Raw genomic sequence first — 16939 nt, 5'->3', positions numbered from 1 at the left:
ATTTTATAGAGAGGAATTTATCGTGAGGTGATTGAGAAGGCGTTGAGCTTCACGCGATCGCGTGTTGAAGAGTGTTGGATGAATGCACGAAACGTCGATATCTGTTTCATAAAATTTTTGAGTAATATCTTAGGAGGATCTTCTTGCCCGAAGTAAAAGTAAAAAGTAGAAGATCGATGGGAATAATCTTTTTTCTCGAAGCACAGAAATTTTTACAAACATAACTATAATGTATATAATCTACTACGATCTAAACAAAGAGCCTAGAACGTTATATTTATTTTTCAACTAAATTTATAGAGACACATATTGATGCATTCACATTAAGGGTGTTCCATTCCACTGTATGCAAGCATCCTGCCATCTAAAAAAAAGACAAAAGGTTTGAACGTGTATAGAAACTTTTCCTGGATATATTACGTGTGTTATACGAAAGATTTTGTATGGCATACGACCTGGTAGGACTTTGATTACATTGGTAAAATCTAAACCAATACATATAATATTCATAAAAATTTTCTATGATATGTTCAAACATTTCTATGAGTCACTGTGTAATGAGAAGTATTCAGAAATGAATAGAAATTGCAGTAATTATTCACTTGGAACGAATAAGTTTCTCCAAGGGTGTTGCAGCAATGTCCATGCATTCTTTGCTTGGGCCCTCGAACTCTGAATCATTTCCGGAATTCGACCTGGTGTCCACGGTCAAAATGGCGTGGCTGCCACCGCATGTGAAGTATTGAATCTCGAAACTTGCACAAGTAAATGAAAAAAATTACTTAACGAGGAATATAAGGCGATCAGTGAACTGCAAATTGTATACATTTATGAGAAATTTAAATACGTAAAAGAATGTGCATAATATGTGAAGATATATAAAGTTTGTAAAATAAAATTTTATTGTAATACTTAAAGGGTGAAACAAATCTCTATTCAAATTACGTTTCTTTAATTTACGAAATATACATTTTCACAGAAATATAAAATTGTATAAAAATCCGTGGTCGGATAATCAACTATATATATATTTCTTTCTACGATACAATATTATTCTTTCTATCAATTACCATAGATAATCAGATAAATGTTTTGATTAAAAAAAGAAGAAATAGCATACCGTCGTTCAGCGTGATAATTTCTAAGTAATTCCCGGTTGGTATTGAACAAGACACCGTGATGGCCGTGACACAGAGTAACCCAAATTGGCAAATTCGGGGTTTTCAAACGAGATCCTGGTTGTTTGTTCAATTGTCCATCACCCTCGTGCACTAGAAATCCTACTTCGCTCCTCACAAGGACACCCCATTGTGGTATAGCCTTGACATTTACACCGGAATGTCAAAATGAAGCTTGGGAACGAGGAACAAAGGAACTACTCACGTATGTGTTTTCATCCCCAACGTGTAGCACCCCATTATGCAGATGAGGCGAAGCACGACCAGTTAATGAGAGAATTACAACGCTTATGGGACCTTCCTCTGGACAGCCGCTTAGTATCGAGCCTTTTGGATCTTCTAGATCGGCTTGTACCCTGTACGGGTAAAAATAGATCGTTTCTTAAACATAGCTTTTATAATTGTAAAATTAACGATCGACAAGGTACAAATCAACTCTGATCGGGTTGACAGCCATGGTATTGTTTATTTTTATGAAACATTATACGAATTAAAAAGTAGGAAGTCTACGAATAGAGAGATTATTATTTATACTCAAAAGTTAAACAAGTTAGCAATCTTTTTAAACAAACATTCTAATTATGATACTTATTACGTGAACTTATTAAAATATGCAATGGTATAGAATAAATATATGCATAGATGTATAATGTAATGTATATAGATGTGTAAAAGTTTACTTAGAAAGTCCTCTGGAAAGCACAGCGCTGTACAATAATAATTTAGCACCAGGGCCACCCTCGTCTTGAAACTAGAGTAATGTCACACGAAACAATTTAATTATAAAAGTTCTTGACACGTTACTAACAGAATATTTACCTAAGCTTACCAAATATAAATATCTTTTAATAAATATCTCCAAGTCTCCCAAAGAATCAAACTCGAACAGGTGCAGCTATAAATAAAAGGTTTCAAGATATATGAACTGTCTTATGAATTCGTGGAAGAGAATAAAGCCATTGTTTGGATCAGTGCCAATAATCCAACGCAAACTACAACTTTATCGAGAAACCAATGACCCGCTAATGCGACGTTATTAACACATTCTAGTAATATATTAATACATATTAACGTAACGTGTATAAACGTAATCGTTAATAACGTAATTGGCCACTATGCTGACATTCGTTATGATTCAATTACAGGAAAAAATTTCCATTTTCTATTCTTTATTTATTCACGTACGGTCTCCGTGAGACCATCCTGGAAGTATTGCACGCTATGTTGCACATAGGGCGTCTCTTGCGGCAAAGCTACCACGGCCCTGGGCGCATTTGCGTTTCCCGTGACACTCTGATTTGGCGAATAACCAGTACTTTGCACGGCGAATCCACCGGCGCAACGCCAAATGATCTCTGCTATCGTCAATGTCAAGACATCGATCTGTCTATCGTACGATGGCTTCAGCATGCTAATTTGTACAGAAATAAGATTATTTAAAGTATTCTTCGGTCAGAAATTTGAAAATGATTAATTACAGATAACCGATGAATGCGAATTCTTATGCGTTTATTATATTAACGCGTAAAATACAATTTAAAGGATGCAAATGTTAAAGATGCCTAAATTTATAAGGAATATAGTGGTTCTAGAGGTGGAACTTTGGTGTACTACACGTTGAACAGATTTTACCTTTCTGGATTAGCATGAGTGTCTTGTCTATTACATTTAAACAGGAAATGCTTGAGCATTGTAGCCTGTACAACAGTTACGAGACCCCTGGTCGTATTTCTCGGTGCTCGCAATCCAAATGCCAAGCTTTGTCCGTAAGGTCGTAGGGTGAATCCGGTTCTTGCCCATTCCGGTCTCGGTGGACTGGCACAACTTCCGAAAACCAACGTTCTCAGGGTCTATAATACAAAACGTAAAAGAAAGACAGACATTACATTGAGAAAATAATATTTTTCTGTCAAAACGGCTCAAAATTGTACATATACGTATAAAGGAGCGAAAAATCTTCCGAATGCTTAAATTTCTAACAAAGTTTCATGCTTTTAAATGCACATCTTACTGTCCAAAATTAATAAGACCGATAACATTAAAAAAAAGAATATACTTAATAAAAATGATAAAAATTAATAAAAAAGGGTCTATCACCCAGGAGGAGTATCTCAAACAATTGCTTTCTATTTTAATTCGGATTTCATTTAACGAATTACCATGCAAATCTTCTCTTCGATAGGTTTTCCTCCAATCACAGCAGTCTTGACCAACGTCCTAGTGCTTCTCGGATAAATGATCTTCTCTGTAACAGAAAAAGCTCAAAACATCATCTTCGTCGATCCTTCCTGCTTCATGCACAATAATCCTTCGAGTTCTCCACCTGGATACAGTTCGTCAGGCTCTCCCATCAGAGCCGCACACCTGGCTGCTCTAACAGACAGCAACATATTTCTTAAATTTCAATCTCACACATCAACGAACACGCTGGAATCATTTACGAAGTATACGATAAACGAATTTACATAATATAGCAAACAAATTTATTCTAACAATAAAATAGGGGATTAAATCGTGAAGAGCGAGAGATTTTCGAAAATGAAACATTTAACACTCGAACTACCAATCACTAAAGCACGAAGCTTGTACCGAGGAAATCGAAACGAAAAGTAGGAAGAAATATTCTTGCAGAAGGACGATTACGAGATAATTTCATTTCGCGATTTTTGGTAGCACCATTCATATTACTAAATACATAAAGTTTGAGCTCAAGATAAAAAGAGAATCAAAAGAACACGGCCAAAAAAGTTTGACATTAAAATTTCGGTACTTGTAGAACTTTCTGCAGGCGTTTAATTTTATTTTACGATTTCTGGTAACACTGTTACACTGCTCAACATCCAAAAACTTTGTTGATGCATCTAATTCACTACACTTTGTGTAGTTCGCACTTCACCAAAAAGCGTTCAAAGCCTCCAAAAATCCTCGTTCGCAAAGTTGTGTCTAAAATTTCGATAAGAACTTCAATGATAAGAAAATATTCCTATAGGAATGATTTTGAAACGATAGAATGAAAACTTATTTCTAGAAAGATTATTTATTTCGAGGATTATAGATTGTCAGTTTGTCCGCTCTGGTAGTTCTAGTGTTAAATAACCGAAGGGTGAAAGGAAACTTGTGACGATTGTCACCCGCTGCACACTGGCACAGCCGACACACCAAGCAATCGAATATCAATTGGGATTCGTGCCGAATTCCAGGTCCCTTTATATACGCCGATCCCAGCTTGATATCGCGACGAGTCCGTGAAACTTTTGGCCGCACGAAACTCGTCAATTCGGACGTCCAAAGACACTTTACTCGCCAGGATAAGCGATAGACATGCCCTAATAACGTCTGTCTGTCGTTCTACCAGGTGTACGATGTGCCACGCAAGCAACTTAATCATCTGTTTTAGGATGAAACTTGCGGTCTGAAACACGTGCAGCTTCTATTGGATTCGTAGATGTCAGATTATGGCAATTGAGATGTAATTGATAACACGGACATTAGTACGTTTGGAATTGAATAATATGCGAAGAACGAGGTAGAATATTTTATTTTATTTATAACAATTAGATTTTCATATCTTTTCGAGATCTTCAATATTTTTTATCAGGAAAGCTCCTATTGTGTTTTGTAGCATCGTGTCACTTTTGGATGACGTTTATAAGCCTCGTGACACGAAAGCCTGTGAGACCAAAATTTTCATAGAACTTTATATAAATCCCTGAGATTTCAAAAATTGATTTTTTATCGATATTAAAATCGTTCGTCCTATATGTATATATCGATTTCCCTGAAAAATCTATTACACGTAATTTTTATTATGATAAAAAGTGCAGATCATTGTTTAAAGAAATACAGTTAAAATTGATCAGACATCGGACTATGTACTGTGTATTAGATTTAATAGGAAACCTACGTAGCTTACCACAAAATTAGAGACACTAATAGGGCTAAATTTTTAATGCAATTGTTGCAATTACTCGAATCACTGGATGTAAAGCTAGCTTCCGCAATCTTGTATCTAGAGCGAACGAAGATCGAGAAGAAGAATGAGCGATATTGTTTCACCGAAGTAATCGCGTTATAACGTAAAGTAATCCGTACCTCATTTCATTTACCATTTCACTGTTCCTTTTTTACACGTATGCCATTTACTCGACGTGTATTATTGTTTCACGCGAATCGTTTCGCGTGGCACGCGAGCTTTAAAAAAACGTATGTACGTGTGGATCGGATCCTTTTTAGCCTATACGCTGTTACGAGCTTCATTTTCGTTCTCTAATAATAGTTCTGGTACCTGTCTGCGATCCCCGTTACTCGAAACATCGTTTTTAGACAAATGGATTTTCTAGATTTGAAATATACTCACGTATTAACATATACACGTATAATGGCTCACGAAAGTATTCAAACACTCTTGGAAACTTTTTATGATACAGGAAACTTTTTAAAAACTCATTAGCACAATGGCGAGACACGGCTCGATTATATTGACAAAATTTTAAATGGACCTAAAAATATATATATAGAAGTTACAATCGTTAAAGTATTTGAAGAGTCAATTATTGACTATGTTAATGAGCTTAAATGTTAAGCCTATGTTAGTAAGATTAAATTTTCATTAAGCGTATGTTTACAATAAATGTCTTGCAACTTCTTCGGATATACATTTTCCGATTGGTTTCAAATATTTCTATTGTAATTATTATTATTATTTTTTTAAGCAATGACCTTCACTGTGTATCATAATAAAAAGTACGTGTCATACATTTTTCACGGAAATCGATATATACATATAGGACGAACCATTTCAATATCGATAAAAAATCAATTTTTGAAATCTCAGGGATTTATATAAAGTTTTATGAAAATTTTGGTCTCACAGGCTTTCGCGTCACGAGGCTTATAAATGTCATCCAAAATGACACGATGCTACAAAATACAATAGGAGCTTTCCTGATAAAAGACACTGACGATCTCGAGAAAATATGAAAATCTAATTGTTATAATTAAAATAAGATATTCATAGAAAGATTTATCTGAGCGAATTTATCTGAGACCTAGATAACTCCAACAGAAATGAGAATAATTAAAACTATGACTTGATTAATTACGCGTGTTACTGTAAAAAGCGCACGTTTCAAACACAATCATATAAACCTCATTTTCATAGTTACTTATTTTTTCATTCTACTTATTCCTACTTAATGTCTATAGTAACTCCTTGCTTCGTATTGTTCGATGCTTAAACAACTGAGTCTACAGAAATTTATTTTCTCTTTCAAAGACATACCTATACATTCTATTCTACGTAAATAATATTCTCTATTATTATTAACAGCGAATAACACGTGATTATTCGTTCTACGAATTAAGGGATAACGGAGAGCTGTTCTCTAGTATGTGTACGTCTCGAACGTACTTTTCAGAATCGCGTGCTCGCGTGTAATCGAGTCTATCGAATTACGAATTCACGTCGGAACAGGCATCTGCATTCGTCGATTACACCTACCGATATAATGCGGTTTAATTTGCACCCGCGATCCATCGATCTAATTCGTCAGCTAACACTTGACGATTCTTGGCGAAGCATCGACGAATTGGCCCATGGAAGGTGAAATTTAATTCATTCGTCGTCAAGCTCTCCATCGCTCTGCAACGTTTCCGTTTACTTCTTCTTCTATAAAACTGTGCTTCTTTGTTTCGCAATACCACAGAGAAAAAACGTGATTCGCTCGTTTCTTCCGGTGTTGAACGAGACCGGCAAAATGAAACGTACAACGTAACATTTGATTTACCGATAAGAAATTTGTACCTTCGAAGGATACGATTTTCTGTAAAATCAATTAAAAAATGCCATCTTCTTTGGATTATTTTAAATTCAATCGTGTTTTCTTTCGTTCTTAGCAAATCTCTTGAATTTGAGAAGAGTATGAAAGGAACGTTGTTGATGGATCTCTTGAAACGTTAAAAATCTCTCTGCTTGTTAAACGAAGAGTGTCTTTCGAGACGCAAAATTCAAAGACCACGGAGCAGGCTTCAGTGTTAAATAACGCGAATAATTAAGTGAAATGTACAAATAATTATACGAAAGTGTACGTGACCGTGTTTTCTATCTTAACACGTGCAATTAAGAAAGTTTACAGACAATGATACATGACTGCATCGTTAATCAATCAAGTCAATGTGCGAAATTGGATTTCAGAAGTGTCAGACTCGGATAATGGTGAAGGTGAGCTATGCTAAAAAATTGGAATTGAAAATGTGAAAAATTGTACGTGCGAATAAGCAACGTTTATTTGCATAAATAATTAAAAATAATAATTATAATAATTTTAAGTAATTAAAAATTCCCTAACCGTTATTAACAATCATTATATCCTTTCACAGTACCTTTCTGTCGAAGGTACACGGGTTTCTCAGATCGCATTTCCGTACAGTGTTTCTTGCCACGCACCGTCGTCGCTGAGGACGACGTGGACGTCGAACACGAGTTGGTACTCTCCTCGATTTCCTCTGTTTCCTCCATGTCTTCCGATTCTCTCAAAATCCACTCACGAGTCTTAAAGGTTCATCAAACTTCTACAAACACTTTAACATAATCTACGGAATGTGAGCTCGCTCGAATGTAGAACGATAACAATCGTAAAACAATTAATTCATCAATCTGCGTATCTTACGAACGAAACATGATTACTATCCGCTACATAGAATGTAGTCTCTATATTTTATAAATGAAACGTGATTACAATCCACTAAATAGAATCAAACGCCTTATTCTTTTCTTGTATATAAACATTTTATTTACTTATATCGAAGAAGAATCGTTGTTTGGTCCAAATAACGTTTGTCTTTCTCGTAGGATTTGATATGCGTGAAATCGATGGATATTCTTTGTTAAAATAATCTTAACAAGTGGAGAAAGCAGTCAAGTGCTCGTTGCTGCATCGAGCTACCCAGACTGACAGGAGTTAATAATTCCGGTAGGTTTTGGCCGAGTCGGTTCATCGAGCCGCGCACGAGCTTACCATCCCACCAAGCTAACGGATACGTATATGCATAAGAGCGGGCCATGAACTCGAGAATTCGAAGGCCCGACTGATCTAACACCTCCGTCAACTATTAAGGAACGAGAAAATCCTTGATCCGCTCGCTGGAAACGAGATTCGTGCCTCAGATTAATCAGTTTAGTCTTCGGTTAACTCCACTATAGTTCGCCAATTATTACGTTTGACGAGTTATACAAAATCACGTAACAATAGTTTATTAGCGAATTTTTCGTGCGCTTTTATATCTTTATGACGATAATTAAATAAATGGAACTTATACACAGTATATATTATACGCTAAATATCATAATAAATATTCTACTTTGAATATTTTACATATTTCTGTATATTACATGTACTGTGTACATTTCTACATTTTTAAATATCCCATAAATGCAATAAAAGCCCGCAGCCTCATAACAAGTCATCTTTTATTTGTGATAATTATTTAAAATCTGCATCTATTCGATACGCCGTACAAGAATAACATAGTAGCGCTCGCAAATAATTCCCCATGAAATAAATAAGCATTTCATATTACTTATAATCGCTTATATATTCTTCATATTTGAAGATCATTCGCTTACTGAAATCCTCGACGAACTCGAATAACGCCTGTATGTATGCACATTGCGCATCACGAGTGCATTCTCGTAGAATACGGTTATGTTTTCACGTGCAACGTGATAGTTCGTCTCGCATACGTGTTATCTGGTGACTTTATCGTAGTTACCGATCTTTGCATGCGTTTCGTGCCATTTTCGTTCGATCGGAACGGATAATCGAGAACATATAAATGTCTGTAAATAGATCTGTTTAACATTCGGAGGCAAGAAAGTGAAAATACTTCGTAGCAAAAGTATTGGAATCTTCGTCGTACACCATCGTAGAACAAGCAGGCGAAGGATTTTATTTTTTTTCGATCTTTTATTATAATTATACTTAAATATCGATTAAATTTACAAGTACGTTTACAACACTCGACGTTAAGACTAGATACTATAATTGTATCGCAATCTGCGTATGAAACAATTTCAACCAGATCCCTATTTAGGATTCGTTAAACTTCGTGCAGGAAGCGTGTCTTATCATTCTCTGCCATAATTGCTAATTTCCCAGCTATCATGCCGCTATAATCAAGATTACGTCGACTGGTTAAGTTCAAGTTCGCGCTGGTTCGAAATAGATGCTCTATATTCGGCCTTCGGAAGTACGATCAAAAGTTTCGAATTCGAGCGTATTACATGTGTACGTGCATGCACATTTCTGCTACAAAGTGTGTAGCGCCAAAATACGCGGATCGTAAAACGCGCCATATTCGAAAAAGACAAAAACGTGACTTTCACCTGTAATCCTCAATTACGTTATGCCAATGATCATGTCGATAAAGTAGATACGATCATAATCTCATCAGTAGATAAAATTTTTATAGTATCTATGTATAATAAACTTAAAAATATTGTACGATATATTGAAATAAAATTTGAAAGTTTCCTTTTTTGGTATTTAAAAAAGTATGCGATCCATGACTACGTGAAGACATCAAGTTCTTTATCATTCTCGACTCGGAAATAATTCGACAGTGATTTGCTACCAATCCTATGAAATGTACTGTACTTCAATGCGTGAAGAATTGTTTGCATGTCTACATTTACGCGTCGTACATAGCACATTGTGTCTGGTCTATTGCCAAAGTGCAATATGAAATTGAACTTAGAGTCGGGTGGCGTAGTACCAGGAGCGAAGTTACAGATTACGTGTTACTACGAGTATGTGGTTACTTAATGATCGATTAAATTTACACGTTCCTGCGAGAATGTTAGAAATTGGCGAGTCTAGAATCGATTAATCGTAGGCGTGTATTGCGTATAAATTAAGTAGAGTCCTTAGATGATGGTTCCTATTTTATAACTTTAAAGATGTTCAGATGAGAAGTACAAGACTTAAACATGATTTACAGCCTTATGTACATATGTATATGTATTGTATTGAGTAAAAAATTCCAAATATACAAAATACAGCACTTTTAATTTTTTAATTACATTGTTTATTATTCCACTATATTAATACAACATTTTCATTAACCTAAAGTTTTTTTCTTTAATTTCAATTATATCTTTATTAATATATACTTCTTAAAAATACATTTCTTTTATTATCCAAATCATTTTATAATAACAAATGTTACCTACGGTCGGTAAATTATTAAAACATTGATTAAGTACCTCGTCTGTGGTATAGATGTCTCTATAGCATTTTTAACAGTGCTCCAAAAATTACCAATATTATGGAGATGTGTTAAATAACCTATTATAAATTTTTATATTTATGTGAAAGATATTTTTCTTAATGTTATAATATTGCATAGTTTTCCGATATACAGAATATGAAAGACATTTAACAATTTGTTGAAAAAGCAAGGGTAATGATATTATATTAGAATTTATAACTACAATCTGCAACAACTTTTTCCTCGCAAAACAGTGTTTTTAATTTAATAGTACAGTCTGATACAGACTACGATCATATAAACAGGTTCTGACACTCCCTAGGGAAAACCGTCCGAAAATTGAATCGTGAAAAATCAACATAGAATGCAACAGAACTTTTCGTTCTGCGTGATAGACAGAGATAAGTAAAACATTTCTGTCTCTGTCTGAGACATTGATAGTATGTGACGCATGCGCACAACGAGAATCTTATTGTCTTCCATTTTGATTTTTCATGACTCAGTCGTCGGACATTTCCCTTCTGTATCCGGCTGCTTTTGGAATATCGGTGTAAAAACCTGTTTATATGATCGTGTTCCAAAACTCTTTTTATAATTATGATACAGTTTGATTGAACTTCGTCAATTAATCAGTTATAGTAGATCAATTCACTGCCGATTAAGAAAATGGGTAAACACGAAGTGGGAACACCAAAGTACATTGCTAATAAAATTAAGGCAAAAGGCTTGCAAAAATTGAGATGGTATTGTCAAATGTGTCAGAAACAGTGCAGAGACGAAAATGGATTCAAGTGTCATACCATGTCAGAATCTCATCATAGACAGCTATTACTATTTGCTGACAATGCATCCCGGTATATGGATCAATTCTCAAAAGAATTTTCTCATGGTTACTTAAACTTGTTGAAAAGACAATTTGGTACCAGACGTGTACCAGCTAATCGAGTTTATCAAGAATATATCTCAGATAGAGGACATATACATATGAATGCTACAATCTGGCTTACGTTAACTGCATTTGTTAAATGGCTTGGACGTACTGGCCAATGTGTTGTTGATGAAACAGAAAAGGGTAATTTTAATAAGTGTGATATTTTATATGTTCTGTAAAAAACAAGAAATATCAATTATTCTTTCTAATCATTGATTTCTCTGTCCTTAGGTTGGTATGTAACATATATCGACAGAGATCCAGAAACATTAGCAGCTCAAGAAAGGAAAGCTAAAAAGCAAAAAATGGATAAAGATGACGAAGAAAGGATGATGGAGTTCGTAGAAAAACAAGTAGAAAAGGGTCAGCAAGAAAGTAACGGACAATCTGAAACTGTTAAAGAGCCGTTAACACGAGTTGACAATGATACACCACTAGTTCTTAACATGAAAATAAATAAAAAGCCAAAACTGCTTCCTATTATAAAAATAGAAAAAGCAGATAAAGGTTCAACTAGTACTGAATCAGTCTCTATGATTTCGAATATAAAATCCGAGGAATCAAGTAAGGGGTATATGGACAAAGAAACAAGGTCAATAAAATCAGAAAAACATACATCTAAATATAGCAAAGATGAAGATAGTAGAGAAGGATGGTTAAGAGAGGGTTTGATGGTGAAAGTAATTACTAAGACTCTTGGAGACAAATATTACAAGTCTAAAGGAATAGTTCAGTCTGTTGAAAAATCCAACTTTGTTGGGAAGGTCAAATTGAAATCGCCTGAAGAAGTCGAGAATCACGTTATAAAATTGGATCAGGAATATCTAGAAACCGTAATACCCGCCTTTGGAAAGCCGGTCATGATTCTTTGGGGAAAATACAAAGGCATGATGGGTGTAGTATATAAACTTCACATTGAAAGTTACAGTATTGATGTAAAATTAGAAAGGGATGACATTATTGTAAAAAATTTACCGTATGAACAAATTTGCAAATATATGATATGATTATTAGATGAGATATGTTATTTATAACATGATATTTATAACAATATATCTTGGTTAGCATATGATAAAGTAAAACATTATTGTTTCACTTGTATTTTAAAGATTTTTAATATTTATTGTAATATTGTTTAAATATTCCATTTGTATTCTGTATATATGTGTATATAATAAAATTTATATGTAACTTTAGTCTGTGCTAATTGATAGATCAAAATAATGTATATACTATGTATAGTCACTTAAATACCTAAAAGAGCACCTGTGTACAAAGTTTACAGCAAATGTTTAAAAAGCGTTAACTTTTTATGTACATTTATGTATTTTCCAAATAAAACTGATTTTTTTAATTATATTTGTCAATATATATGTTTATATTTACATTAAATAACTAAATTAATTAAAAATTATAACATTAATATATATATGACTAAGTATTTTGGAGATTAGAATAGTTTTAATGAACATATAACCTCTTAATTAATAGAATAAAAAAAAAATAATAATTTTATAAAATTTTCTTATGTTGATATAAAAATTGTTTACTTATTTTTCAATAAGATAATGATTTAATATATTTTATTTCAAGAATAAAAACTTTTTATTAAGTCCCTAAGCAGAGGAAGGCGACATATGGCTTTTCGTTTCTCGATAAGATAACCTCCATACCATTTTATTCTGGTATTCTGGTATTCTGGTATTGTATATTGTATATGCTGTCAGAAGAACAATTTTTATTTTTCGTAATTTGGTAAATTTCACTTATAAAGAAAGTAACACTTTTTTATAATTATTTTACATCAAGAATTAATGAAGTATTGTATGTTATAGAAATCGAATGTATAATATATAATTGTTCACTTAAATTTCTAATACTTAACATAATGATTACTTTATTTAACGGTAATAATTCTGATTCTGATGAAGAATTAAAAATAAATACGGATTATGCTAAAAACTATAACAATTGGCGGCAGAAGGAAGAATTAAATAAGTGTAAGTACATATAACTGACTTATAACCTCATGCATTAATGGATATTTTTGTCTAACAATCCAATATATTTCAGTAAAAACAAAATACGGAGACGTTAATGACGATACAAACTTAGATGAGAGTTCTGACAGTGAGAGTTCTTCTGAAAAAGAAGAAGAAAATGTATAATACAATATTTTACAAATATAACAAAATTCTGTATTATTTTATTAATTACATTTTTCTTTCATAGGAGCTGACACAGCAATTTGATAAAGATTTTTATAAGACACTAGCTCTTTTAAAAAATAAAGACCCAAAAATTTATAACCAAAATGTAACATTTTTTGATGATACTAATAAGGCACAGGAAGTATATATTGAAAAGAAGAAGCAAAAAACTAAAAAAGAAAAAGCTATTTTTCTGAGAGATTATGAAAGGAACATTATCGTGGAAAGGGAAGGGAAATTTAGCGACAGTGAGGATGAAAGTATACTCAAAAAAGATAAAGCAGAAACTAAACAAATCACATATGCACAAGAGCAAAAAGAACTAAAAGAAAGTTTCAAAGGCGCATTGCACGACGAGGAAGAGGAAGATGATTTGCTAAAACCGAAAACCAAATCTGAAAGTGAAAAAGCAAAAGTAAGCTGCCCTTGATCACTTCTTATTTTTTGTAACAAAACTGATGTTATGTTTATTATTTAGGAAGAGGCAGATTACAAGGAATGGTTGAAAGGACAAAGGACAAATATAAATGAAAATGAGCAGCAGGTACTTAAACCTCTGCGTGATTTTTGGTCTAGCTCTAATTTAGATGCTAATGAGAAATTCTTAAGGGATTATGTGCTTAATGATAAATATCTAGATAAAAATACGGGATCGGATGACGACGAAGATGACAATGAAGGCAGAAACTACGTAATTCACGACAGTGATGAGAATTTGTCAGAAGATGAGAAAAACATTGAAAAGCAAGAAGAATTTGAGCTTAAATATAATTTTAGATTTGAAGAACCTGATCAGGAATTTATTAAACGGTATCCGCGTAGCATGGAGAATTCTTTAAGAAGGAAAGATACTCGTAGAGCCGAAAAGAGAGCAGAGATAAAAAAGAGGAAAGAAGATGAGAAATTAAGGAAACAAGAGGAACTTAAGCAGTTGAAAGCATTAAAGAGAAAAGAAATCGAAGAAAAAATAGAGAAATTGAAGGAAATTACAGGGAATGACGATATTCAATTTAATGATATTGATTTGGAGGGTGATTTTGATCCTGCCAAATATGATCAAAAAATGAATCAAATTTTTAATGACGATTACTATGCGGTTCCCGAGGGGAATGCTAAGCCCGAGTTTCAAGATATTGACGAGGAACTAGGAATCGAGGATACCTGGGATAATTATGATCCAAATACAGAAAATTTGGCAGATGAAGATGGATATGAAGGACCGCATTGCGAGGATCCAGAATTTAATGTAATTGATTTATATTAATTATTTTTATTCCAAGAAAATAAACCAAAATTACATATAATTTCAGATGGATGCGGATTATAATCCATTGAAAAGAGTTCAGGAAGAAATGGAAATGGATTCTAAAAGAAGAAAACGTAGACGAAAGTCTAAGTTTGCAGAACTCATAGCAAAAGAAAAGCCGAAATTTGATCCCCAACAACATAAATCTTATGAAGAATATTTCGATAAGTATTACTCATTGGATTACGAAGATATGATTGGTGACATACCATGTAGATTTAAATACAGAGAAGTTGTGCCAAACGATTATGGTTTGAGCATAGAAGAGGTAAGTAAATATTAATATTATTTTTAACGACTTTATTTTTCTGTAAGACACCTTACTACGTCCTTTTTATTAGATATTGATGGCCGATGATAAAGAATTGAATAAATGGTGTTCCTTGAAGAAAGCTCTTCAGTACAGACCAGAACATGCTGAACTAAATGACGTCCAAATGTATAAACAGAAGGCCAAGAACGAGGCACTTAAAAGAAAGATACTTACAAGTCTATACAAGTAAGGCAAGAAGGATGGAAATTTTTTAAACTGATTTTGTACTATTTACTACAAACTGTATTTAACATTTTTCAGGGAAGCCGAGGATGACGAAGAGGGAGACAAAAAAGAGATCGCAACTACTACCAGCGTTAATGAAAGCATAGAAACAAAAAAGAAGAGACGAAAGAAGAAGAAAAAGATACAAGACGATCAGAACGATTCAGCCACTGTCGAGATTAATCACGAAACATCTAAATATAACAAACAATCTAATGAAAGTGATGAAAAAATAAAAAATAACGTTAATGTAACAGAAGAAAAATCAAAGAAACATGTGAAATGTGAAAAGCGGAAGCCAGAGGAACAGCGTGAGCAGCCAAAGAAAAAGAAGCTAAAGATTAATAAGGTGGAAGAATCTATAAATTCCACCGAAAATAAAATTCACGAAGAAGAAAAAACTACAGACGAACCTATCGATAAAGAATTTTCATCTAGAAAGAAAGTTAGTGATCAAAATCACGAGTCAAATGTCAAACATTCGAAAAAAACAAAATTAAAGGAGAAGATGATGAAGAAGAAGCTCGACAAAAAGAAGAAGAAGAATGGGGCAAAGGACGAAAAAATTAGTAGTGACATTGCTTCATTAAATCCGGAAAGATTAAAGGTATATGGAATAAATCCAAAGAAACTGAAAAACAAATTGAAATACGGAAAGAAGAAACAATAACTATGTCATATTGTAAATATAAATATGTACATATAATTTGTTATTATAATCGACTATCTTTATATTCCCCGCTTTCTTACGCCGCCGTGCGCGCCCTGTTCAATATCAATAAACATGCGGGGTAAACGTTTGGCGAGGATACGATGTGATCGAATACCCGCACCCTCAAGTAGGAGTGTCCTGTTGTTAGGGTAAATCCGTTTCGACATGATAAACGACGTTTGCGGATTATTAGAATCGTAGCAGCCTGTTTGAGTTTACTTTTCTAAAATCTCCATCTTAATCCATACCATATGCCTTGGTCAAGAAAATCTATCTCTCTGTTTCCGTTCAATGAAAATCAGCCATCGATATTAAACAAATATTAACACTATTATTATTATTGTTATATTGTTTTGCAAAATTATTATTAAGAAATTATATTTCTTAAATTTATATAAAAAGAATAAATTTGCTTTTAAAACTGACGTTAAAGAAATTATAATATTTTTTATAAAATACATACATGTATGTAGAGTAGAAAGGAAGACAATGTAATATTTGTCAGTTAGAATAAAATTCGAAATTTAAAATTAATGATACGCTTTTGTACATTATATTATACATGCAGACATACACTATCGTGGATTCGATCGCATTGACTGGAATAATTTAATCGGCAACAAAGCCCAGATATCTCTTACGAATGTTAGTTAACGAGAGGGGAGAGGATTAGGGATGACACGGTACTTGCACCCATCTAAACTGGTCTCTCTGTCCCCTTGGGTACAATATATCAATTCTCCTAGCCCCACCAGTATTCCACGGTAGCAGGTGGCTCCTGACGGCTACGCTCGTTC

At 33.5% G+C, this 16939-nt stretch overlaps 3 protein-coding genes across 4 annotated transcripts; 2 read left to right on the top strand and 1 right to left on the bottom strand.

The window, feature by feature from the left end:
• Window positions 1-234: 234 nt before the first annotated feature.
• LOC117207196 (inactive ubiquitin carboxyl-terminal hydrolase MINDY-4B) lies at window positions 235-8384 on the bottom strand. Of its 2 annotated transcripts, XM_033447146.1 has the most exons (11): window positions 7975-8384; window positions 7560-7748; window positions 3338-3423; window positions 2811-3028; window positions 2364-2589; window positions 2008-2073; window positions 1859-1929; window positions 1384-1534; window positions 1121-1320; window positions 603-755; window positions 235-364 (listed from the first exon to the last, which is right to left on the bottom strand). In XM_033447146.1, the coding sequence occupies exons 2-11, from the start codon at window positions 7693-7695 to the stop codon at window positions 319-321; spliced, it is 1353 nt and encodes a 450-aa protein (XP_033303037.1). In that variant the 5' UTR covers window positions 7696-7748; window positions 7975-8384; the 3' UTR covers window positions 235-318. The 2 variants fall into 2 exon arrangements, with proteins under 2 accessions (XP_033303037.1, XP_033303038.1); XM_033447147.1 differs by lacking the exons at window positions 7560-7748; window positions 7975-8384 and adding an exon at window positions 3502-3727.
• Window positions 8385-10931: 2547 nt separating this feature from the next.
• Window positions 10932-12396, top strand: LOC117207179 (DNA/RNA-binding protein KIN17). The gene is made up of 2 exons (XM_033447125.1): window positions 10932-11517; window positions 11608-12396. Exons 1-2 carry the CDS (start codon window positions 11112-11114, stop codon window positions 12381-12383), a joined length of 1182 nt encoding a protein of 393 aa, XP_033303016.1. The 5' UTR covers window positions 10932-11111; the 3' UTR covers window positions 12384-12396.
• Window positions 12397-13087: 691 nt separating this feature from the next.
• LOC117207175 (protein KRI1 homolog) lies at window positions 13088-16149 on the top strand. Its single transcript, XM_033447121.1, has 7 exons — window positions 13088-13376; window positions 13450-13538; window positions 13609-14001; window positions 14065-14832; window positions 14897-15160; window positions 15234-15391; window positions 15467-16149. Exons 1-7 carry the CDS (start codon window positions 13265-13267, stop codon window positions 16098-16100), a joined length of 2418 nt encoding a protein of 805 aa, XP_033303012.1. The 5' UTR covers window positions 13088-13264; the 3' UTR covers window positions 16101-16149.
• Window positions 16150-16939: the final 790 nt, after the last annotated feature.

Source organism: Bombus bifarius, unplaced genomic scaffold (assembly GCF_011952205.1).
Source record: "Bombus bifarius isolate JDL3187 unplaced genomic scaffold, Bbif_JDL3187 scf7180000008023, whole genome shotgun sequence".
NCBI classification, from domain to species: domain Eukaryota; kingdom Metazoa; phylum Arthropoda; class Insecta; order Hymenoptera; family Apidae; genus Bombus; species Bombus bifarius.
The sequence above is the reverse complement of the archived record's forward strand: the minus strand, read 5'-3'. Positions and strand labels throughout refer to the sequence as shown.